This window comes from Rhea americana, unplaced genomic scaffold (assembly GCF_003343005.1).
Source record: "Rhea americana isolate MKP2758 unplaced genomic scaffold, rheAme1 scaffold_121, whole genome shotgun sequence".
Classification (NCBI taxonomy): domain Eukaryota; kingdom Metazoa; phylum Chordata; class Aves; order Rheiformes; family Rheidae; genus Rhea; species Rhea americana.
The window spans coordinates 2,704,180-2,730,307 of record NW_028185273.1 but is presented as its reverse complement, the minus strand read 5'-3'; the positions used below and the strand labels follow the sequence as shown (position 1 = coordinate 2,730,307).

The 26,128-nt window shown below is 35.5% G+C and overlaps 1 protein-coding gene across 1 annotated transcript; it reads right to left on the bottom strand.

The window, feature by feature from the left end:
- Positions 1–1,188: 1,188 nt before the first annotated feature.
- Positions 1,189–19,490, bottom strand: HNF4G (hepatocyte nuclear factor 4 gamma). The gene is made up of 10 exons (XM_085324845.1): positions 19,373–19,490; positions 16,188–16,356; positions 14,168–14,262; positions 10,541–10,647; positions 7,135–7,290; positions 4,855–4,942; positions 2,738–2,890; positions 2,306–2,542; positions 1,704–1,826; positions 1,189–1,307 (listed from the first exon to the last, which is right to left on the bottom strand). The coding sequence occupies exons 1-10, from the start codon at positions 19,488–19,490 to the stop codon at positions 1,189–1,191; spliced, it is 1,365 nt and encodes a 454-aa protein (XP_085180971.1).
- Between the last annotated feature and the right edge of the window lie 6,638 nt (positions 19,491–26,128).

Here is a 26,128-nt window from a genome sequence, read left to right as displayed (position 1 = left end):
CTAATTAATCTGTGTGTTGTTTTCTGGCTTGAAATACTGTGGCTCAAAACAGRAACATAGGCAGCTAAACTTTTGTGTGTTTGCCACTTTGTTGTATCTCTCCAGATATATATGAACTATATAATTATAACTACCCTGTATGTAAAGTTCAGAGTGACTACTAAAACATGCTTTTGCCAGCCTGCTAGGCAAATAAACATCATGGCTACATTTTCACTAGCAAATTAAACAGTAGAAAGTCTACTCTCCAGCCCTGAGGTCAAGCGGTATGGTTTGAACATATTCATACTGTTATACTCTCTGAGCCCCAAAAGAAAGGCAGCCATGCCCAAAGTGCCTAGTGAAAAGTGTCCCTAGACTGGYCTAATTCACAAAGCATGCCCCAAAACTAGGAGAGCATTAGTTAGTCCTGACCAAAAGCATAACAGGTCCCATTCTAACAATTTAACAATATAAATGCTAGCCTACCAATGCCTGCACCCATGTCATGGTACTGTTTAATTGACTAATATAGACATTATTGGGTGTGCAAAACCTCAAGTATATTTGCATGTAGCAGGCCCTTTGATTCATTCAAACAAATAGATTAGGATAGGAAAATTTTATTTAGCACATCCAAACCTTTTGTTGAAATTTCAGTTGAAGAACACAGTTCTTTCATATCACAATTTTTAAAATGAATTGAGTATTTCTGTCCATTAAGTATTTTCTCCTTTTTATTTAATACATCTACTTTTACTGTTTTATTATTAATGGAATCTTGGCTTGTGTTTGATTAACCCACTTTTTCATGTCTACTATTCACAGCTAAACAAGCGCTAACCAGTTCAGTCACAATGAAAAAAATTATATACACATCTAAAACAATAATATTAAGATGACAACTAAAATAGGAAATAAAAAATGAATCTGTGCAGTTAAAAGATCTAAAAATAATATCAACTTCTATACATATTTCTCAGACTGCAGTACCCACAGTTACAGTTGTATGCTGCAGTGAGAACAGTATTACTTTCTGAATCATGAAAGAAAAGTCATGAGAAACACCTGCAGTAGTGGCTGCTGAGGCAATAATCTCCTTTATCATCCTGAGATATTAAATGTGCAAGTGTCCTAACAATTTGTCTAGTGCATAAAAAGGATGGAAGGAGGAAAGGAGGGATTGGAGAGAGAGAGAGAGAAACATTATCACAATGTTTTTTGTTTCAMAATAGATTGCTGTGCAATGACTGAAGCCTGATTTGTGGACATTTTGTACTCTTGCCCAGAGCCCTGAGGAGGGGAAGGTAATGGAGTTTCAGGAGTTGCTGAAAAAGAATTCAGAGACAATTATGAATGATTATATTCTGTCTTAATTTACATGCATATATACATGCTAATGCCCCCAAACTAAGTTTTTTTTACATTTGTCGTGTTAGGTAAATAGGTCATTTGAATTATCAGAATTCTTAGTTTATTAAAAACCGTGCATGTGAAACCAATAATAAAATCAGAATGGTGACAAACTTTAAAAACTAAATTAAATTTAAGTCAAGCTTCTTGTTTAACATGTTTATATGCATATGCTTTTAGTGCACAATTATTTTAATACTAAGAATGACAATGAAATAATTCTACAAGCATTGACAGGCCACCATTTTAATTAATATATTTAAATGTAACAGTGAAATGTTATGACAGAAGGCTAACCTGCAATTACTTACAAATCTGTTCTGCATGTACAGGAGCAGACATTGAACTTATGAGGACAGTTTGGCCAGTTAATGGATCCTGGGCTAAGTGAGGATGTACTGGATGATGTAGATGACTGGCATCATTAGAAGTACCTGCAAAAATAACATGAGCACATATCAATTCAAAATAGCATGTTGCTGTCAGCAAATTATACTGCAGTAATTACATTTCTCTAGAGCAAATATTTTGATTGGTAATTTGAATAATTGCCTCTGGGTATTCATTAAACAATTTAACCAGACTTCAACCATATTAAGTAGTGTGTTTATTTTCATTGCTTTGACTGCATTAATATGGGATTTCATGAAATATTTGTATGGATTCTTCAGTCTGCCTAGGGAACTGTATGTCTAGGTAACCAGCAATGTCTTAGAAATGCACAGCACAAGTTGAGGACGTAGGAGTGAGGAAACAATGAGTAGCCAGGACTAGAGAGCTTTAATCAACAATTATGTGACTCCAAAGCTCAGTCAACTGGCCAGTGGTTGCAATGCTTACATCACGATTCCCTCAGTTCCCCAATATGGTAAATTTAACATAATATGATAAATTAAAAAAGTTGTTAACTTACCTCCCAGTAACATTTCCTGAAGTAAACTGTCAATTTTAACAATTCCAAATAGTTTGACAAGTTGTATTTGCTCAATCATTTGCCAAGTGATGCTCTGGAGTGTAGGCAATAGAAGCAGAAGTTCTCCAAACCTTCCTCGGGAGTCATACTGACGGTCATTGATGTAATCCTCTAAACTGATCTGGACTTGGAATCTCATGTTCTTAATCTTGATTGGATTACTCAGGCCCTTTGCATCTTAAAAATTAGAAAAGAATCAGGTCAAAACATGTTATGATTTGGGAGGATCATCTTAGGTTTCTTTTACTTTTCTTTTTCTCTTTTTTCCATCCAGCTAGATACTAGGCAATGTGAGTAATGCTACATCAACAATAATTATTTTCATTGTAATCACATGCACAATAATTCTGAAAAATGTTTTGGAAAACATACCTGGATCAAAAAACACAATTGCTTTCAAGCAAGCATACTCATTGTCATCTATTTGAATTTCCTGGAAAGGTCGAACTAGTTCATCCAGAATCCGATTTGCTACTCGGCTGATCTCCACTTCAGAACTGTTGCGATGGATTATGTAATTGTTACCTTGAAGAGAAAAAATGAGAGAACAATATTCAGAYTGTTATCTCATAAACATTTAGATGTAAAGTGATGAAGTACATTTTCAAAACCATGTTTCATTTTACATAATCAAAATTGTTGAACATCATTATTTTTTTCATGCAATAACTCTCTTTCATACCATGTAAAACTGTTATTTTGAAAATACAGTATATGGGCAAAATACATTTCTCAACATAAAAATAAACTGTGCATATGAATATGTTACCATGTCCTGATTAGTCTATAGGACTGAGATCACTATTTGAATGCACAAACATGGATGAAGTAGGCCTTCATGCCTAGGTAAAAGATATATAGCATCAAACTGATTTTAAATTTCTTCTTCCCTTATAAAAATAATATGTCCTAGGATGATTGACTAGAATCTGTCACTGGACAAAGAAGCTTTCCTTCAGAAAAGATGTCAGTAATGTGTTTTTCTAACATGCTTCTGTTACTCCTAATAAAGTTTAGAAGCACCACAAAATTTTCAGTAAAGAATGAATTTTCCCTGCTAATTTCATTTTAAATTTTCATTTTGGTGTGATATCATCATGGCATCTTTATTCTACATCTGTCCACTGGGAAAGCAACAGAGTTTCTAAAAGCCACAAAACAGTTCTCAAGAAGAAAAGTCAATCATAATGTTAAAAGAATTCATGCCAAAATGACTCTATACAGAGCTATACAGATGTCTACCTCTGAGTTCCAGAAATAAGYCTTAGTACCTCATATTGTTTCTTCTGGTGGTATATATTTACCTTGGTGATGCTGACTATAAATATCTTGTTATTAATCGCTCATTATTTTCCCTTACTGCATGTTAGTCCCAATAAAACCATAAACATTTCTTTTTTTCTTTTTTGCAAATTCTGTCAATAAAACTGCATCTAAGGAAAGAACTAGATAAAAAAAAATCTTTAAATTTTTTAAGTTTAAAAGATTGCTGATGCAAGTAAAATCTCCAGAGTAAGCCTTTCCTGTCCCTTCAATATTATGGTACGTGTAAAAGTAATTCAAGTTGATTTAGAGCTATGAAAAGGCAGATCTGAAAAGGAAGTAGAACTAGCAGGGGAGAATACTTTGTACCACAGTACAAGTGAAGAAACTAGTCTGAGTCCATATTCTGCATACTCTTGGCTTGGATCAAAGATCCTGTCCAAGAAGACCTACACACTTTCTCACATGACAGCCAAAGTAGTGCGTATGTTTAATCAAAACCTTTTTGGCAGGGTACATTCAGACTGACAGAGTACTGTCAGGCAGTGCTAGCAAAAGACTGGTTAAGCATCCACCACGCTGCTATGCACACAGGCACACATCTCATCACATGACTCTGCATCTCCGTTGCACGAACATCCTCCGTGTGGCGGCGTCCCCTTCTACGGACAGGCACGCTCTCAGCCTGGTATCGCGGTGCCATGCATGTGCACWGCGCTCACATGGCTGGGGCTCGTGGGCTGTTTCTGTTATGGTCACATGGGGATCGGCAAGGGACAGAGAGTTACAGGGAACTGTACCCGAACAGTTCTTCCACTCTGCAGCCTCTTCTGCGGCAATGACAGAAGGGCTTGTGGGAAAGAGTCAGATGAACACTTTTCACCAAGACTGAACTCAGCACATGAGCCACAGGTTGACTGTTCCCCTCTTAAATGAAGGTTTCTCATTTATTTTTAGTGTGAGAAAGGTGCCAGAGAAGATGCTAACATAAGGAGACATTTTGCCAAGAACGAGCCAATGAACCTTTTCCAGTCTGCATCCACAGGAAACTGTCCATCTGCTTTTGCTGAAACACAGCATATGACATGATGTCATTAATAACTATTTAACATCCACAGAATGCATTGCTTTGGTTATGCCAGAACAGTTGTCCCACTTACATGATTACATGGTTGCTAGCATAATATACTATCATTATTACTAATTAAAACAAAACCAATATTTACCTAAAAGTAAAATGTCTTTATACCCCATGGACCGTTTTGCTGCTCCAAGCAACAGGTGTTCCCCAGCATGYGCTCTTAGCAGGGCAACCTTAGAAGAAAACAGCACATTCATTAGAGGATAAAACAATAAGTTCCAACTGGGACAAGAGAAATGAGCGTGTATGTTACAGTGAACATAAAGGGAATAATATAAGTGAATGTAAAAACTTTCTCTTTGTAACAYTGTATTAATAGTACAGTAAAATTAAATTGTCATACTTTGTCGCTTCTACCATTTGGTCTAGACTTTAAACATACAGTTTGCAAAGCACTTTTCAATAAATGCAATATTTGCATTTATTTCTTAATGCTTATTTCCTCAACAAAGTTTGTTCTGGAATGGTAAGTTGATACTAAAGTCTCCCGTGGGCTAGAATGAACCATTATGTTAAATTCTGCATTACCAATATTTCATTTTTTTCTCACTTTGAACAAAAACCTGTGATGTTTTTACTTAAAATGTTTTTTTTTCCCAACAAAGCCAGATATGCTAAATTATCCACAACAGTCAACAAAGAAAAAACTTGATTCATATCAGGAAGGCAGTTGAAAATATGGTCACTAGCTTGCTCTGTCATTTAGTTAGTTCCCTGTGTTTTCAACGTCTTCTTAAAGCTTGCTGACCTCTATTTTATCATGGAACTTCTTTTTTTTTGGCAAGTAATTTCCTAAATTTATAAACTATTCTGTGATTCTGTGATATGTTAAGATTTTTCAACATRAGTTAATTTATCTGTTGTGGCTTGCTTCATGATTTGTGAATCAGGTTGATTTCAAGGTCAGGAATCATTTGCTCAAAACCAGACAGTTTATTGGATAGCTAAATGCATAATGCTTATTAGAAAGAGTTTATCACAAACACAAAAGTATCATTTGTTTTAATTCCTATGTAAYAAAGTATCAGGTTTTCTAAGGTACTTAAAGTTTGGAAATATTTCACCATATGTATTCTTTAAACAATATTGATGTGTTTTTCAGCCTAAATCGTTAGTTATTTCCTTTTAAGCTTATACATATATTTTTTTTCATTTTTTCTTAAAAAATACAGACACTAACTTTTTCACGAGGCCTGATCGTTTTCCCATTCCTTCATGCCATCTTAGCTTGTAAAAAGAGCAATATTTATTGCTTGCTTTTGTTGCCCTTTTGGAAATCTGACATTTAAAGATCAAGCAATATTTCTTTTACACGAACAATAGATTTTTAATTTGTTCCACTCTCCTGAGCTTGGGCACAAATCTTATATTCTGTGAATCTGCAAAGGCATCATCAAGATCCTAATCTGAGAGGTCTCCTGTGATCTGAAACATTTCTATATTCTTTAAGAGTGTAAGAGTGAATGATCTAAGCTTGAGTCTCAAAATCATGGGTGATCCAACCTTCTTCACAAGAATTTGCTAAAAAATGAGAGACTGAAGAGACAAAGAGGAGAAATTACACCATGCCATTTAATAGAGTTATTTTCAAGCTGAAAAGGATTTCAGAGCACCCGAATCAGGAGATTCGGAGCCATGAATTAACCTTCTGCCCAGCTGGCTAGTGACAGAACTGCTTACTGCAACACGAAGACAGAGGTTCTGAATGTCTCACTATAATTTACTCTGAAAGCCTGTGAACATTTGGTGTATCACGGAGGTGGTGATATGTCAGACCTCTGTCATAAAAATCCTTAAGAATCTTCAAAGTTAGACTATATTTCTCTCTCTGTTCTTGTTACATGTAATATAATTTTAGTGTATTATATTATATGAAAGATTATTTGCTATAGATTGTCATCAATATATGTTTGGCATTTGCTCAAGATTTTAATGGGTTTTATTTTTTGCAGAAAACATGCTTCAAATTAAATAGCATGCTGACTAAAAACTTACCACAATGAAAGGTGAACATGAAATAAATGTTTTGCAAGGTTGGAAAAAAAGATGTTATTTTTACAGGATTTTTTTTTTTCATTTTTGCCTCTAGCTTTATATTTCTCTTTCTAAAAAAATCCAGAAAGCACAAAGCATTGAAAGACACACTGGTTTGCAGAAGATTTGCTTCCTTATTTTTAACATGCTAGGTCCAATTTGTTAAATTCTATTTTTGTGTGATGGTCTTATTTCAAAGTATTTTTAAAATAGAGGCTTAACACCCAGTTCTATTTGATCTGACAAAAAAACGAGTGTTTACAAATAATTTTAAATATTGCAAAAATAATAGAACAGTAATTAAAGTTCCCACATTGGTCTCCTTCTATACCTGATCATCCAATGGCAATTCACAGAAGCCTGGAATATATTTAGCCCATTCCACAAGGACCAAAAGTTGTTGCTTCATAGATTCACAGACATCACTAATACCAGCAATTTTCTTAACATTTATGTCAGTGCTAGCACCAGGACTGGAGACTGAGATCTGGCCATGTTGAGAGAGAAAAATGAACAATGTTARATTTTATATAACTGCATTTTCACTGGTTAACCGTGTATTTGAGAAAAATCACATCAGTAACACATGCAAACTATTGGGAAATTCCTTGACCATGCAAACCATTAGTCTGAATGTAAATTATAAAACTGTATTTATCATTATTATCAGTGCATATTAAACTATGTTAAGATTTTCCACTGCAAGATATTATTTTTAGAGACACCAAAGTTCTCACTATTTTGGGGGTGAGGGAAAGGAAGATTTTTTTTGTTTGCTTTTAAACTGACTGACCTCAGTTTAGAAAGGACTCGTAGGGACTTGCAATAAAGTTAAGGGAAGCAAGAGAGGAGTAGGATATTCTTTCACTGAAAACGTAAGAATAATTAACATCAGAAGGTAAAATAGGGGCTTTTTAATGCCTAGAGAAGAATGATGTGTAGTGATGAAGCAACAATATAGACTGAGGCCTCAGATATTTCTGGGAATGCAGTGAACATAAATGTACATCAGGACAYCTGCAATGCATAGTGTTCTGTGAAATAAGAGCATAATATCCTTCAGAGGCTGAAGTTTTGATAAAATTACTGAGCCAAATCCTGAAATTCTTAATGACCTTTCAAGGATACCAGGCTTGTTTTAAGCCAGGCAGGCAGGCAGGCAAGGCAACTTAAGATAAAACCAGGTTTGAGAAGAGGAGGTCACATTACAGTTAGATACATCCTTGCTCTATCATATCAGGGGAAAAACAAACAAACAAACAAACAAACAAACAAAAACACGTGCACAGGGCCTACGAAACTGAATTTTACCCTACAGACTTTTTAATAAAGTATCCTTAGGAAATGCTGTGGCTTGATTATCCAAAAAAAATAGTTTGGTCTTCCAGTACTGTGTCCCTCCAAATTGCAGGATAGTTGATGCTATTTAGGTTAATTCCTGCCAGATCCTGCTCACTTTCAGATCCATGTTAAAYCCCTCCAGTGGAATCCATAGGAAGGTAGCAGGTGAAAAGTCCTCAGACATATAGAAAGGTTATCATGTAGGAAAAGGTTAGAGGTATTGTGTCTTTGTAGACAGTGCATTTGTGAAATTCCTGTTGTAATCATCAACTCATTTTTGGCACATATTGTACTGAAAGGAAATTGAAAAAAAATGAATATCATTCAGGTAAGTGCTACTAGAATGATTTGGCTTAGAAAACCTGCAGTATAGTAAAAGAGCAAAGAAATTTCACTTTTTTCCAGGAGAGTACGAGGAGTCTTGATCATGATTCAAAAAAACCTACAAAGAGGGTTCTGATAGYACAAGGCTCTCTAATCTATCACAAAAAAACATAGCAAAGTGCACCAACTCGAAGTTAATTCCAGATGGCAAAGAATAGCCAGTTTGTTTAATCATTAGAATTACTGCCTTATGAGCTTAATACATTCTCCATCATTCAATATCTTTTAAGGTATGTATCTTTATAAATTATATCTATAGGACACAGTATGATCTTTGCTCTGAAATTACTTGGTGAATTTTTTACAGGGATTCATTGGATGACTGACATAGAAGCCCACTATGAACTCCTAAGGTTGCATCACTACACAAGGAGATGAAGCTATGAACATTCATCTTCCTCTTTCTCTACAGTTTTAGCGTGTCCCTCTTTTCTTGGGAGCATCGTGGAAGCCGCTGACTTGATGAACGTTATGCTGTAGCACTATATCCCTATTCTTCTGAGACCGTCAGTGACATACATCTTTGCTGCTGCACGATTCCAGCATGTCCCTTTCATATTTGTGTAATCCTGGAAGCTCCTCTTCAGTCTGTAGTAGAAGAACTCATACAATTTACTCTTGTAAGATATCTTCAGAGACAAAATCATTTATGTCCTCTACTTTCATATGGAAGTTTAAAAAGGGAAAAATGACACCATTTTGCTTATTTCTCACAGCTGAAGGATTTGGCCAGAACGGTGACAAATCTCCTCCAAGTCTCTCCTCATGATTAAACTCAGCCTATAAGCCTACTGACTGAGAGAAAAACATAATTTTAAGACTTTACTTTCCCACCCTGTTAATGTCACCTCTTAGTCCTTGAGGCCAAGACTGTACTTTCATATTTGTTTGGTATATGGAGAACAATTCTCTCCTACCACAATATAACCAAATAATAAGCATACAGCATTTCATATATGCAAGGTGATGTTTTAGGCCAGGAATCTACTGACTTAAACGCTCTTTGCAGCAGGAAAGGCTGAAGAAGTGATTCTGTTTAAGATAGTTCTTATTCCTGAAGTGCATATGTCAGCTGGAGATGATTAAGGGGGTAACACAAAACAAGCACAATAAGCAAGTTCAAAGAATTACTAAGGAGGTAAAAATAGATTCTCTATAGGTATGAAGGGTAGGAAGGAACATTATGATCATCTAGACAGCCCTGACATATAATATGTGCCGGAGAATATCACACAGTAATTCCTGTATCAATTCTTTTAGAGACAGTTCCACCTTGGGAGAGAGGCTGATAAAGCACAAGATTACAAAACATTTGGGGGTTTGTAAATCAGTCAGCATGAAATCATAAAGGTGGCAGTTAAATTCTAAGTAAGTTAGCAAGAGGTGCAAGAATGCAGAATCAATGACCATTATTTATCTGAGTTGCAGAAAAGGACTGGAGACTGTTCCGTTCAGCAGTTGACTGAATAGGGAGGGGAAAAAAAGGGAAAATCAACCTCATATGAGACAAAGAAAATTTAAAAGTGAGATGTGAATAGACTCTGCAGTTGGAACACTTCTGTTTGCCCTACTTATAATGTTGAAGGATATTAAAAATGGGATTTTCAGAAGAATATAAGGAAATGAGTGTCCACACCCCTTTGAAAAGTAATGACTTTGGACAATTTTTCCCTAATGTTTCATGGAAAATTCAACTTTAAGGAATACATAGATGTCACCAGCTGCCTRAGACAGCAACTGATTTAAAAGCAGTAAGATTATAAAGCTTTATTAAGGAAGGTGCCTAGGATATATTGTCCCAGACAAAAGTAGAATTTCTTTATTGACTTTGTTTTAAAAATGTATTCTACTACTCATTCTTCCACCAGGAAGAGGAAGTTGTGTGCATTTTGAAGAAAAATATCCAAGTATTCTCAATAATTATAATTAACACAATGAGAAACTGAAAAATATTTAACTATAGGAAAAACTGTCTTAAAGTCATTAAATAATGCTATGATAGCTCTCAGTACCTGACGGGAGAGTGTCTCAGCTTGTGACAGTGTRCTGATAGAGGGAATGTTGCAGCCATCGAAAGTGTTTCTTCTTGTACTTATCCTGTCCCGTTCATTTTGTACAGCTGAAAAAGAATAGTTATCTGATTTATTGATTTGTAGACAGTGCTACACAATATCATGTCCAATATTTACTATATCACTATAGAWATCAAAAAGTATGACATCCAAGAAAGACCTTGTGTTTTTAGGTCCGAGTAAGGAGAAGGAATGACAATAGATATTTATGATCCTTACCCACATGACAATATTTGYCTGTAAAACTATGTAGAACTGATTATAGATAGATACAGAATAATCAACACTTTTGTGGACTGGCTTTTTTACAACACAACCCCATCTTTCTTCCTTTGAACATGACCACATTCTGTCATTTGCTTGTTTTGCCATTCTGCCCACTTTAATTAATGAGGTTTTGTGTAGAAATAGACATCTCCAGATTGCTGAATAGGTCAAGAGRTACAGCACCACCACCGACAAAATGTCTGAACCGGAGAAACCCTGAAAGACCTACTCCTGCTTTCTTGTGAGAAACACTGGAACAGAAATGAATGATGAACTTAATCCACTAGTAAGATAATTTTAAGGCTGTAATCTCATGCAGTCCTCAGGGACACTGCATTCCAAGTCTGTTTACAGAATATTAACAAAGTCAAAAAAAGAAAAAAATCACCAAAAAGATACAGGCAGGTAAGTTTTTCCTTATTGGGTCCAAAAATTGTAATTGAAAAGACTGTGGATAAGGAATGAACAAGCAACAAGGCTTGCTTCAGGGAAGGCTTTAATTCAAGGAAGAATTAAAAATAAAATTATCATTCAGATTTTTCTAAAACTTAAATCATGACCAAGGTTAGGCCAAGGGGAAAAAAAAGAAAAGAAACAAAACAAACACAGAATTGTGCTGATCAAAATCTTTTTATTGCACAAGGAATCTCATCATCTTTGGAGAGCACAGTTTTATTTCCAAAGGTATGTTTGTTGTTTTGTGGGAAACAATCTGTATTACAGAATTTAGGAGTAGTACCAAAGGCTTCAATTAAAAAAAAAAAAAAAAAAAAAACCCTCTAGGCAGTGAACAGTTCTCAGGGTTTATCTGAACAATGTGCTTACTGTATTCCAGAGCTTCTTAGAACTTTTGCAGAGGATGTTCACTAATGGGCCTTTTATTTAAGTCATAATAATAACAGTTTTGCAGTGATAAACATAAATTGATAAATGTTCATGTAGAGATGAAGCAAAAAACCTTTTTTAGATGAATGGAGAAACAGAAACCATTCACTTCCAATCTCAGTAGCTAAGTGCTATGTAGATAATTAAAATAAGGTCAGCACTGATTAGCATTAGGAAAATAGCAAGCTATTCTGACAGTCACTAGTGAAAATCTGTAGTGGAATCATTTTCAGAATCATAGGGAAATGTTGAATTTTCTCTTGTTTATGCAGACTGGWTTGTCTGTCCTGTGATAGCCTTTTTGTCTATACAGGCTAAAACTACCTTAAATAGAGACTTTACGAGGAAGAGGGATATCTAATGAAAAAGATGTWGAGTAGCCTCCACCAGTTGAAGCATTTTTCACCCTTCCTACAAGAAACAAGCTGAGAATATATCATATATACTATGCTTTGCTTATGCCATGAGACATTTCTTGATGCTGTAGAGAAGCATRCATGTCTTTCAACATGTGACAACAACATGCAAGCACTGCAATTTACAGCTCAGTCTCTGGAATTATTTTAGGACTGAGAAGCCTTGAATAAACATGGCTTGGACACAATGGAAAAGTGGTACTGGGACTGGAGGAAGCAGAACTGTGCAAATTAGGTTAAAAGTTTTGTACAGGATGCGTATTTTCACCTCATAAACATGTCAGTACTGTGCCCTTGTAATGGTGTTGGCTAACCACAACTTGGGCTGCATTAGCAGGTCCAGGAAAGATTATTTCTCTCTGTTTGGCCCTAACGAGACCACATCTGGAGTACTGTGTGCAGTTTTGGGCTCCCAAGCACATGAAAGACACAGAAAAACTGTGGACAGTCCAGTAGAGGGCAAGAGAGGTAATGGCGGGGCTGGATCACAGGATGTACAAGGTGAGGTGGAGAGAGGCATATGTGTTTAGCCAGGAAAGCGAACCAAGGGGATGAGGCATCTCACTGCTGTGGTTTATAGCAACTGGAGCCAGACTCTTCTCAGGTGCACAGTGAAAGGACAAGAGGCAATGGACACTAATTGCAAAAGAGGAATTCCAATTAACTTTAAGGAAAAAATTATTTACCATGAYGGTGGTCAAACACTGGAAGAGGCAGCTGGGAGGCTGTGAGATTTCCTTTTTTACAGACTGTCTGAATTAGACTTGATGGGGTCTTGAGCAACCTGACTGGACTTAGAAATTAGCTTTGTTTTGAACAGGGTCCTAGACTAGATGACTTCCAGGTGTTCCTTCTGAGTTAGATTATTCTGTGATTCCAGGTTTTTTTTAAGTCTATGAAGTTCTGCTTTTTGCAGAAGTTTGAGGGCTCCTGTGGACAACAAGGATCTCCCTTTTCCATCCTATCAGAATGATAACATGTATCGAAGATGTTACTGATTCTAATGGCTCAGATACAAAGGGCTTAAATGTGTTCAAGTTGTTCCACAAAAATTAGCCAACCTTTTTCACAGAAATGTGAGTATAACTATGGTAAGAATATCCCCATGCAAGGACAAAATCTATTTTAGTTTCTCACCAATCAGTAGCAAGAGGTTGCAAGAGACAGCAAACAGAAGTTTAGTGAAGAAAACCATTTCTGAGTGCTGTTTGAACCAGGTCAGGCTCCCCTTTTCCTCTATATCATAATTGTCAATGAAACAATAGGCCCAGTAAGCCCCCAGATCCCCTGTGATATTCCTACACAGTTTCCTTTGCTATTGCTCTACTCCTGTGATGGTCTGGTCCTCCCACTTTGAGAGGAGAATCACTGTGACATCCATGTTCCTTCATATCTGTCAGGGAGATACGTAAGCAACGATCTTCGTATGTTCAAATATTAGTTCCTAATCTAGAAAATTTAAAAGTTAATGTGAATCCTCCACTGACAGTCACCTCCACTATTCTCATTGCTACTTTTCTCTCAGCACCACACTCATTCCTTTGGTTTAAAGACTTCAAACATTTAAGTTGAAGGGAAGAACCAGTAAATTGGCATTGACTGTCATTACGTAGGTAATGACAAACAAAATGCTACCTACAGATTTTAAGTATCAAATAAAAATAAAAATAAAAATAAAAATTCTACCTTTTGAACATTTCCAGGCATATGGTTAAAAAATTAGGAAAGAAATAGTTTTATTGCCAAGATTAATGGATTAAACAGTTGCAAATTCACTTTGAAACCCTCAGTTTGATAATGTCCATGTTTTACAACAGCTTACCCACCTGAAAATTAGATGAAGCATATTTTATATCAGTAAAATAATTTCTTCATCATGAAGGCACTACAGGTGACTTTTTCACTGAATTATCCTACTTTTTTAAAGAATTTTCATTAAATTTTAACACCCACTCAGCTTATTTATCTTTTTATATCAAATAATGAATGACTCYATTACCTTCTTTTTTCATTCCTGCTCGGAAACACTTTTTTAAACGACAATATCGGCATTGATTCCTTTTGTCCTTGTCAACAATACATTGCCGATTGAATCTGTCAGAGAAAAGAAAGGGTAAATATATAAAGTATTAATACAACAGTACCCTGATTATGAAGAAGAAACCAAGTAATACGGCCTGTCAGAATAACGTCTATAACTACGTAATTCCTTCCGTTTTTTCTCTCATTACTTGGTCTTGAGACGTGTTTCCTCTCTCTTCATTTTGCAGGAATATATGTGAAAAGTTTTGGAGTTATGTGTATCATTTACACCTCAGTTTACCTATGAGATAGGCCAATAACCAGTTGCATAGAAGAGTATTTAATAAGAAAAAAAAAAGGAAAAAAATTACAAACAGCAAAAAGAGAGGACAGTCAATGAAAATGATGTTAAACAGCACTGAGAAGCTCTTAGCTGGGAAACTAGTACTTTGACTGGAAAGGTTTACTCTTTGTAAGAGGAACCAATGAACTAACATSTTATCTCATTAAGAAGATAATCTAAACAGGAAGTGAGAGGAAGATTATCTAACAACACATAGAGAATGACACCACAAAAGTTTGCTTCTTCCAGCTCAGAAAAAWTTGGGGCCGAATCAAAACTATCCAAGCTCCCATGCACACACACAGGTGCACATCAGGGGAATATGTATGAGACATCTCCCTCCCCTCCATTTGCTTTTGCCCTTTGTGCATGTTTTAGACCTTTAGATGAACTGCAAAATCGATCTATGTTTTCCAGAGCTCCTTTTGGATTCATTACTCAGCGTCTCTCACACCCTTTTAGAGGTATGTCATCCATAGTAAGTCTGTAAGGGAGATACTTCCTTACTGGAGTATTAAGCATGTGAGTATTGAGCAATCAACAAAGAGTGTAGYGAACAAAATTTCTAGCAACAAGGTATTCCTACAAGATTTCTCTTTTATTGATCTGTCTAAACTCATAGTAGTATATGTTCTGCATACATTCTGTATCTGTTCCATGCATGGCTTAAAACTCACGTCTTATGGACTCTTTGTGCATGCATGAAGCAATCGCCCTGAACACTGCACACTGACCTGCACTGTGGCAATTTGGGCAGTCAGACATCCGGATGTTACCAGACAGCCACTCAGACTGACAGGAGGGAAATGTTCACTAAAAGGAGCAGTGTGTCTTTCAAAGTGGGAAGATGTGCAGATGTAGTTTTTAAACCAAGATTCTTAGAATATGAGATTTTCTTTTCAGAAACTGCCCTCATAAGGAAAAAAAAAAAAAAAAAAAAAAAAAAAAAAAAAAAGGAATTGTTAGAAAACAATTAGAAATCAAACTTAACACAAAGCCAGTAGTGTCAAAACTTGGGATTTTTTTTCCTTCTTCAGGTGATGCCCTTTGTAATCATAAATAAAAGAGTAAACAACTCCTTGGTGGTGTAATGACATCAGTGACATCAGCGGGCATCTGGAAACTGTGACATTAGCATATTTTCCCCAGTGAAACACACCTGAGGATATGTCTCTGTGTAACCATTTTGGATCTATCAAAGATAGCCTAAATATAATTCAGAGCAAAAATAATAGCAAAAAATCTGCCTATCTTCTAGAATTAAGACTTTCAAAAAGTACTATCTTGATTCTAATTTCATTGCTAGCAACTTTTCAATCATCATTTTGCTAACATGTCATACAGGTAAAAAATAAAGATAGCAATTAATCTGACATAGCAATTAATCTGACTCTTGTACGAGAGTAAATACTAATTTAAAATGTTGTATTTAGGAGTGTGTATGATCTTACAGACATTCCAATTCAGAGACTCCATTCATAAACAATCAACTTCAGCAGTCTTGAATGAAAGGAAACGCTTTATCAAAAGCATTGACTAGAATCCTCTAAGAAAAAGCCGAAAATATCCCTATGTATTTATGAATCATCTGAAAAGACATGAAAATGATTTTTGCTTAATTAATTTAATGCCACAGGGTGAACTTTTTATATACCTGCATGTATAAACATGACTTTTCCGTATACTGCGCCTGAAGAAACCCTTGCATCCATCACAACTGGAAGCACCATAATGTTTTCCAGTCGCTCTGTCTCCACATATTGCACAGAGACTGCTGACCCCGTTGTCAGCAGCATTCATGTTGACAGCTTCTCCTGAACTGTCTGAAGAGAGAAGAACAACATATGTAGTTATGGATAAGGATTTTGACCACTGCGCCGTGATTAATCTATGCGCTTTTTTCCCGGCCTTTTCTCTCTCAAATGCATACTGGCTGGTTAGCACAATTCATGAAGCTCRCAGCAACAGATGACTGTCAAAATTCTTTCAGACAGAAAGGGGTTAAAAATTAAAGTGTAACTCTGCACGTATAATTACGTGCATGTTCTTACTAACATGAAGAGGAACTTTGGCATAAAGCACTGTTGGCTGCTTAGCTGGCAAAGCCCTTGTAAATCAAATCTCCTAAGAACTGGCTATAACTGGCAACTGTGATAAAAAGATTCAAATGCATACTTCAACCAAGTACTTTTTACATCATAAAAAAAAACGGAAAGAACGTTTCTGTGTTATAGCTCACAAAAAAAAATATGTTAAGAAGATTGTCTTCGTGTTATTTCCCTGAAGAAACTTTCCAAAGGAACGTTGGTGTAGACTTTATATAAGAAACTATTATCTACATGCAATTAATGCTTAGTCATTGAATACAGTAAACAGAACTGAAGAAATTTGCCTGAAATAAAAACGGACATATTGTTTTATCTCATTTATTCTCCTTTGAGTCACAATGTTTAGCAGGTGTATGTTAAAATAAATAATTGCAAAGTAACTGTTTTCTGTGTATACTTTGGTTTCATGAAAGGAAGTCTGTTGCGCTATGTCCTAGACATTTGTAATTAAGCAGTCAGGGAAGAGGAGGAAAGAGGGCCATCTTACTTATTCAAGCAGGCATAAAAAGTTAAGAACATGGTATCCTAAACAAAGGACAAGTTAAAAAGTAAAATTGTGTATAAATATTGTTATTTATATTATAGTAGATCCATCCAAAATGTATTACACAAGCATATAATAACATTTTGATTGTGTCCYAAACCATTTACAATTTAAGTAGAAATCTTTAGACAAAGATAGAAGCAACAATTTTTCCCTTTTTACAGAGACATAGTTGATAGCAATCAGATTAAGGATTGATCAGAAGAAAAAAAGAAAAATATTCAGTTCTGTGAAGATTTTATYATTTTAAAATTCAGTTTGTTATGCCTAGCAAGTGTTTACAAAAGTACTTTGGCTCTTTTGGAGCTTTTTAAAAAAATTTGTATTATAATGACAGAATAATTTTTTAAATTACGRTAGAGGGGGAATGAGTGACAGAGCACTGGAACAGGTTGCCCAGAGAGGTTGTGGAGTCTCCTTCTCTGGAGATATTCAAAATCCACCTGTATGCAACCCTRTCTAACATGCTCTAGGTGACCTTGCTTGAGCAGGGGGGTTGGACTAGATGATCTCCAGAGGTCCCTTCCAACCTTACTGATTCTATGATTCTATGATCTAGATTAAATAATAAAATATTTCATAGTAATATAAGTTGTAATAGGATATCAGTAAAACAGTTAGACTGGTTTTATTCTGAAACAGAATGCTAGGAAAATTGATATGATTTTGCAAAGTTCTCTGATTTCAGAAGAATTGCATAATGTGCCTGAATATGTCTTATTAAATATCTCTGAACAGTTCTAATTAATTAAGAGGTTAGAAAAGACAAATATAAAGGTCAGAAGAGTCAGGTCTCAGTTCCAGACTAGTACTGTAGAAAAACAATCTTTCTGTAAATTATCCAGGCAATACTTACCAAACTCCAAAAAGAAAAAAGCTGCATTTAATAACTAATAATTGACTAATTAATCATTTACRAAGAATAATTTAACTAGCTGTATCACCAGCACTACAAACTCTCCTAATCTGTTTTCCCATTTCATGTAATATTAACAGGTCTGAAAGGGTGCTATTCAGCAAAAGCAACAAATGATCGCAAACAGAAAAATCATCAAAAAGTTAGGTAATGCTTGTTGATAGCTTTAAAATCACTTAGGATTTGAAGGTTCATTTTTCTTTCTAAATCAATAATCAAATCTACTTTTCTKTTTACTAAGTGTGCTGTAAAGTAGTATCAGCTATTCAAATAAAACTTCAAGATCCAACAATAAAAACTAACTGGGGTTCTATATGGCAGGCACTGAGAGTAATCATTATTCTGATCAAAGACAATATATGGAAAGGCAGGTACCAAGTATTTTTCCTGCAAATCAGTAAATATTTCTTCTGCCTTTAAAAATAATCTACACACAATAATRGACTTAAGAATTATACTTTATGATATAATAAAACAAATTTTGAAGTAGAATAGAAGATTAGAAAAGTAATTTCTGAGAAGTTTAATTCTCTAGCTAATTTTCTTCTCTTTAATAAATTGAAATTTTTGTCAGTACTCAATGATTGTAAAATGAAAGAGTGCACTTCCTGTGTGAGGCACAATTTTTAAAATTCAATTCCTAAAAAAAATCATTGCATTAAAAGGTTCCACCTTAAGTTAAAAAGTTACATTAGCCAAATGCCAATAGTTTTTCTCAGCTAAACATTAGCCTGTAGAAAGCCAAAGAGTTTTAAAAAAGAAACACTCTAGTTTGTATATACACATATCTAGAAAGGCTAGATTAACATTTAAATAAATAAAATATTAGTCAAATAATTACAAACTAGACATCAAGAAGCAAGACTTAATTTCCTCACAAGTCTCTGGATAATTTTGTCCTGTCCTTCTGAACGTTGTATATGAAATATACTTTCAGGTCCAAACTGTCAATACTAGTTATTCATTTGTCTTACAGTAAATAAAACAACTGCTGAATACACCATTTTCTTCTTTTGATTAACTGACTGATGACAGTACAGTGCAGTTACTTTATTAGATATAACTTCTCTTTTATTTTCCTTAATGTAAAAGAAGTATAATGTTCTTAACTTAGAGTTAGTGACGAAGTGTAAAAAAACAGATTTGTAGTTTGAAAACAACCCCCAAATGTGCCATTCATAAAACATTTAACTAGCACCTTATAACTTGTATACTATAACTTCCTTTTTTCTGTTAACTCGCTTGCTTTTGCATCATGGAGTAGAACTCACCATTGCCATTATACAGAATCTGCATAGTTTCGAACTCCAGTGCAGTGTACGTTGGGTCTAAAACTTCACTGTAGTTTGCCATTTCCATGTCTAACATTGGTTCCGAGAGCCTCATCATTGAATGCAAAAACAGTAAAAAAGCTGCTCAAATGTACAAGCGTTCCATTCTGTTTCACAGTGATTGATAATCCAAAGTTAACTATAACTGTGTCACTTACGTGCTGCGATGGGAGGAGCTGCAAAACTGCTTCTGCATGCTATATTCTGCTTGTATTTTTTTTTCTTTTATAATACAGTGCAACCCTTCTGATAATCCTGGAATGCTTTCTGGAATAACCTTATCAAGAGCTGTGCTGGCTCCAGTTCTTGAGTGAACTCAAGCATGTCCAGGAAGCTTCCTGTGTCTTATCCTCTACTACATACTTTGTGTGAATGTGTTGTGTAAAAGGTCCTAAACCCACCACTCTGGTGGTTTCCTGAAATGAGAACTGTATTTTCCTGTGTCATTTTGCTCTCCCTCTTCAGAGCAGTAAGAAAATGTGATACAAGTATGGACCATCTTCGTTCACAATACACTTGTCATCATATTTTAAGAGACAACTGCAAAACTTCCTGTTCCTACAATGGTTGGCAATAATTTAACGGTGGTAACGAATTGGCAGTTCAGACACCCTACACAACACAAACCCTGCAGGAAGAAATGTCAATTCAAAGACCCTCTCCACCACATACTGCGTGGTTGCGATGGCTCTAGGCACTGGACCTCACATATTCTCAGATGGTGGGCTTYCTGCTCTTACTCTTCTTCATGCAAGGATGTCATGGCAGCATGTCGTTTTCAAGCACCACTGAGAGGTGGTGCTTGAAATTTCAAGCACTGAGAGAGAGAGAGAGGGGGGCACAGGAAAATAAATCATTCACCTTCTCTTAAAAGAAGACAGAAATTGTGGGCGAGTTCATTCTACACATGGCATGTACAAACCCAGGTAAAAAACCTTCTGTAAAGCCACTTGAGTCTTTGTGCAGGAGGGAAGAAGATAGTTGAATCTGACTTGCTAATCAGCTTTTAAATATATTTTTAATGTAAAAAAACAATATATCTCAAGTAATTTGTTACAGAAAGCTACTCTTTACACAACTGAACAACAGCTGCATTAAAGATTACATATATAGGAGAACTGTCCCGCTTATGTTTAATTAATTAAAGACAATGACCATTTGATTTCTAAAAACATAGAAGAAATTCTCTTTAGAAAGTATAATTTCAGAGAATTGGAAGTGTCTGTTTCCCTGTCTTTAAGCACAGTTACTATTTTTTTCTTTTGCTTAAAGAAACAGATAAAGTATTTTTGTAAGTTAAGATTGATGAAAAGCTACATTTGTTACTGAAAGTCCATATTTGTTCAGCAAATCACAGCAGTTTCATCATGAAATGGAATAATTTTATATTATCTGACCATCCAGTTCGAGAAGTTTCTTCAATAATGGAATTTGTTGTAATGCAGTAATTGCTACAAAACTAGTTAATAGTCACTAAAATGCTACTACTAAAATGACATATGCTACTTAAATGATATACAAAGCCTTTAGTGTTAATTAGAATTATTTTTGTTCCTTASAGCGTATTTTTGATAAGATTTTCTCTGGCTTTTTCATATTGAACCTGTATGTTGCACAAATATGAAGACACCTAAGACTAGTTGAGTTATATTTCAAAATTCCAGCCCTGAAAGCACTTCAGTATGTGAATAAAGTTAAAATCAATGAATGAATGCAAGGTGGAAGGTATGACATGTATGACATGATCAAATCCTACCATTCCCTCCTCTATTAATAGAACTTCTTCAGTGCTGCCAAACCAGGTCCCTCAGGGACTACTAAAGAGAAGGAATGAATTGACCCTTTGTATTTCTGTCATATAAAAACTCATTTCAATTGATTTTTTAATATAGAAAAATGTACAGTACAGGAAAGCTGTTCTTTATACTATTCTTTTCATAGTTTGCTAAAGAAACTTATTGCATTTAAATCTTGCATTCATAAAGATCTGTGTTCTGGGGGGATTCTGGCATGAAGTAAATCATGAACAATTAATGTGCACTAAATGACTACTGTAAAATATTAATATGTTTTCTTTTTGTCTTAGGTGGATCTCAGTGCACTTCTGGAATTAGAGAGGTTGAGAAGAGATGCCAAAGACAGACAACAACTTTTGGTCCTACATCAGTCCAAGCTTTATAATGTTCACTAGCATTCTGACTCAAACTCAGTAGTATTTTTTTCCTGATAGACACTTACAGTATTTTTCAAATGCTGTAAGACCTTGTAGCTTATGGTATGAGATGTCCTTTCAAATTCTAAGTCAAATCATCTACTGCTAACAGCCAAAAAATAGGGGCCGTAGATAAGCAGAAGTTTTAAAACTATATAACTAGTCAGATTGTAGAACACTCCTTGCAGGTTAATGACTCTGTAAACTCAAGTAAGAAATGATTTTTCAGACTTAATTTTGGAGCAATTCTGAAGAACAAGGAAGCTACAAAATAATGGTTTTGTTCATGTAGTTTTGTTGTTTTTTTTCTTTAAAACTGAACTCAATCACATACAGTAAGCATTCCTATCTTATCTTTAGGACTATTAAGCTTGTTAATTGTTCAGCTCTGCATACGAGATGTAATCATTCTTTCTGATTATGGTATAAAATAGAACACAAGCTAATAAAATCAAGGTTATTTCAATAAAAGTCTTCCTGAAAAGAAAAACAAATCTCAAGCTACTATCTCTATCGAAAACATTTTTTTTAATGCAGCAATAGATCCTTTTATTATTCCTTGGTTGGAAGGTAGATCCCTGTAAAAAGATCTTTGTCTGAAGGTAGGTTTTGTTGTTGTTGTTGCTTTTCCCTGTTTTCCAGTGTGCTTTTGTAATATATTCTGAGTAAGGACTACACTGTCACAGAATTTCTTCGTTTTATGAGAACAGTAAATTGTGGTAGGCCCACTCTGAATCCCTCCTACTTTTGTCAGTAAGCTGGCCTAGTTACCCAGCATGTTGGTAAAATAGACATTTTGTTACAGCTCGCTCCCTCTCTTTGCAGGCACACAGGAAAGATGTAGGGATCTAGCACCAGCCGAGCCTAAGAAAACCTTATGTCCCGGGCCAAAACGCCACCTTATTAAACTCAGCCAAAGATCTCCAAGCTAGAGTTTCTGTTTATTTGCCAAAAGCTTGCTAGACAGGAAGCTGCGTGCGCATTTCCTCACCGCAGCGGGGAATCTCACCTTTGGCTTAGAAAGGCACACCTGCGTGCAGCATCGGCGCTCGGGCGTCCCGCTCCTGCGACTAGCGCTACGCACAATGCTGCCACCCCGTCACAGAGCGGCTGCCCCAGCCCTGCTGRTACCCACCCCGACCTATTTCACCAAAGACCGACGGGGACTGGCTGTGAAATACTTGTTTGCATTCTAATGATCATGATATTGTGAATGTTTGGCACGTAAAGATCTGTAATACTGCAGCATTATTTATCTGGCAGAGATCATTGGCTACTTTTGAACATACTAGTCAAAATGCCAGAATTGAACCAGATAGGCCTAAAAATGAATGTTAAATCTCCATTACCGGACTTCTTAGATTTATGGAAAATAAACAGCCTCTTGTGCTTAAGACCTATGGAAATACCATGATGGAAACACRACTGCAGTCCTCTATGATTCTAAAACATTACAGCCACTATCAAACACTGACATTTCCCCTGACCYCCCAGAAAAAAAGTTCAGAGACAAACAAGAATGAATTTGCTTCTTGAGTTGGTTAATGTTACAGGAATTTTCAGAGCAATTTCTGAATCACARGAGTAAATGCACAGCAGAATTGCCACCAGTAAGCTGATCAAAGGCACAGTCCAACACATCCTTCTCAAACTCAGGACCAACCCTCACCCTTCCTGGATAGCTCTACAGCATTTAAGTGCTGTTGTGTTTTTGTTTTTGTTTTTGTTTTTGTTTTTTTTTCATGCTACATCTTTGTTTTGACTTTGTTCTGGAGGTATAGTGGTTAAATAAAACCTTAGAAAAGCAAAGTCTGTGGTGGAACTGAATAACGGGTTTTCATGGCACACTTACTAGGCTCAGTAGTAAGATTAGCTGCAGCAAATCATGCCAGGTGAAACGTAAATATAAATCTATGTGGGAAATCTTGGTTTAGCCTATTTCCATTATACACATTTTGGACACTCAGACCACCTCAAGCGTTCTGTAAAAAGCCAGATTCTCGTACATATTGAATCTGCCTCTTTTTTTTTCATTTGAATTGGTAATTCTTTATGCTGAGCTGTATAATACAGCAAAAAAAAAAGGACAAAGCTTTCTTTAATAAGGTATGATGAAGGGTATATTTCCATTTTGGAGTAACAGTGAACAGACCATTACTATGATGTCTGAACTATTTTTTTTTTTTTGCTTTTGGTTCATAAAGAATCCGTTTTTCAGAGCATTCGACTGTAAATTCAACAGCCACAAATACAGAGACAAAACAAAGAATATGTCTGGCTTCTGATTTTTAGAACATTACAGATCCACARTATTTAGCCTATTCAACAAGCACAAAGTATTGCCCAAATAGTTATGAAGATGTCAATGACAAGTCTACATTAGACTTTAAAATTTAGTAGGATATTCAGTACCCTAAATCCTATGAATTGCAATTTATAATTTTTGTCTTGCACTCACTGAGGTCTTCGCCATGCCTGTACTTGAGGGAATGTATCAAAGGAATATTCAAGCTCTATTTTGACCTTGATGAATACTTGCTGCAACTTTTTTTACTCCAGCTGAGAATTTACTCAACTTTCATATGCTCCCTCCATATGCCAAATATCTTTCTCTAAAGCTTATTCTAAAGGAATGAAAGTTTTATATATTCTATATTCCACTATATCATTGACTGGAAATGCTACTGGCATAGCAACAATAATATAATGGTGCCAGATATAAAGGCAAGATATTACACCCACTATGTAAGGTCAAGATAAACAAAGCTATCTGGCTTATCTGATTTTATTGATCAATTATACATGCACACAAACATCAGTTTGCAGAATGTCAGTGAGTGTCTTGTGTAGCATCTTGCTAAGTACAAAGGCACATTGCAGATAGTAAACCCTTAGTTGTTGTCTTTCTTTTACAGAAAGRTGTGTTCTGAGGGCTTTCTCATATCACATTCACCCACATTCTTCACAGATCAAAATTATCTTAAGATAATATCTTTTGCTTTTTTGCATTCATTAATCCAAGTGCTGTGCTCCTCTGTCAATGGTTTAGCAAAACCAGAGATATATGCATGTGTGGTGGTCCTGCAGCAGCACTCCCCAACCCTTGAGCACCTCCCAGATTCAGGAAGATTTTTACTATTATTATTATTTTACTACTTTATTACTTTCATATTGTGGTAAATTTCTTCAGCTTCAGAGAGCTGGATTATATCTATAATTGTACAATTGTATGTCAGCAGCTAATATGTAGAAACTTTCCTCAGAGATTACTCAGCCTCCATCTTAGCATAGGAATTTTGAACAATTTTACAGCAGGGAATACCACCACTACAGAGCAGTAAATAGTCCAGGGAAAGCCAGCTCCCAACCAAGAGGTCACACATGGACCGCTGCATATAGGCCACCACAAAATGTCAGTTAGTGGCAATGCAACTACATYGATGGAGAGCACTATGTCTGGGTGAGAGATAACCCGAGGCCATGATGATCCCTGTTGAAGAAACACATTTATAAGACCAGATTTAGAGGAACAGATCATAAAAAAGTGGAAATCTGATGACAGTCAGGATATAGTATGCTAGATATGGGTGTTAAAAGACAAAGACTGAGGACAAAAAGCAGTTATACTCCTTTATCTAGTATTTCCAGGAAGAATCTAACATAGGCACACTGGAATTTGAGACACATGTAGATATCAAACATCATGCAGATTTAAAATCTTATTTTATGTATCTGTGCATACATATATATTCATACATATATATGTATTTGTGTGTGTGTGTGTGTGTGTCTTTACATATGAAATTCTTTTAAGTGTTTTTGTGACAGCTGGATTTGGCCCATGAATTATCATTGAATAAGCCTATAAAAATGGATGTGACAGAGGGAAGCTCTTGCTCTTGTTCTAAAAAATCTCTTCTGATATTCATTACCTAAGTACTAGATCCTACTAATTCTTGACAGTATACTGTGTGTGTGCAGATCCCGTCCATTAGCTAATAGGAAAGTTGTATTGTGCCACTTCAGTCCAATCCAGTGCTTGCTTTTTGTCCAGATTAACAGTAAATTTTCTAGCCCTATCTGAGGTTAGCAGGCACTATTAGATAATTTTACATTTTCATGGGGAGAAAGAATAAAAAAAAGGATACATTTTCTTTTTACATGATAGTAGATAGAGTTTACTGTTAGGTGTATGAATTCTATTAAGTAGACCTTAGTATTTAATATTTATACTTTAACTGAATATTCTTCAGTTTATTTTATTTTGAAAGCTCACAATCGCCATGAGGCATTGTGATAAACTTAGAGAGCTTAGARGATTTTTGTAGAATATAATTTCATGGTGATATTTGCTGAGTTACAGTTAAATGAGTGGAGCCACTTGTTAATTATTTGCTTAGATCAGGTAACTTATTATTTTCTGATAGACACAGGAAAATTAATCAGAGACTTGTCCTGGAAAACCACATGAAACGAGAAGAAAA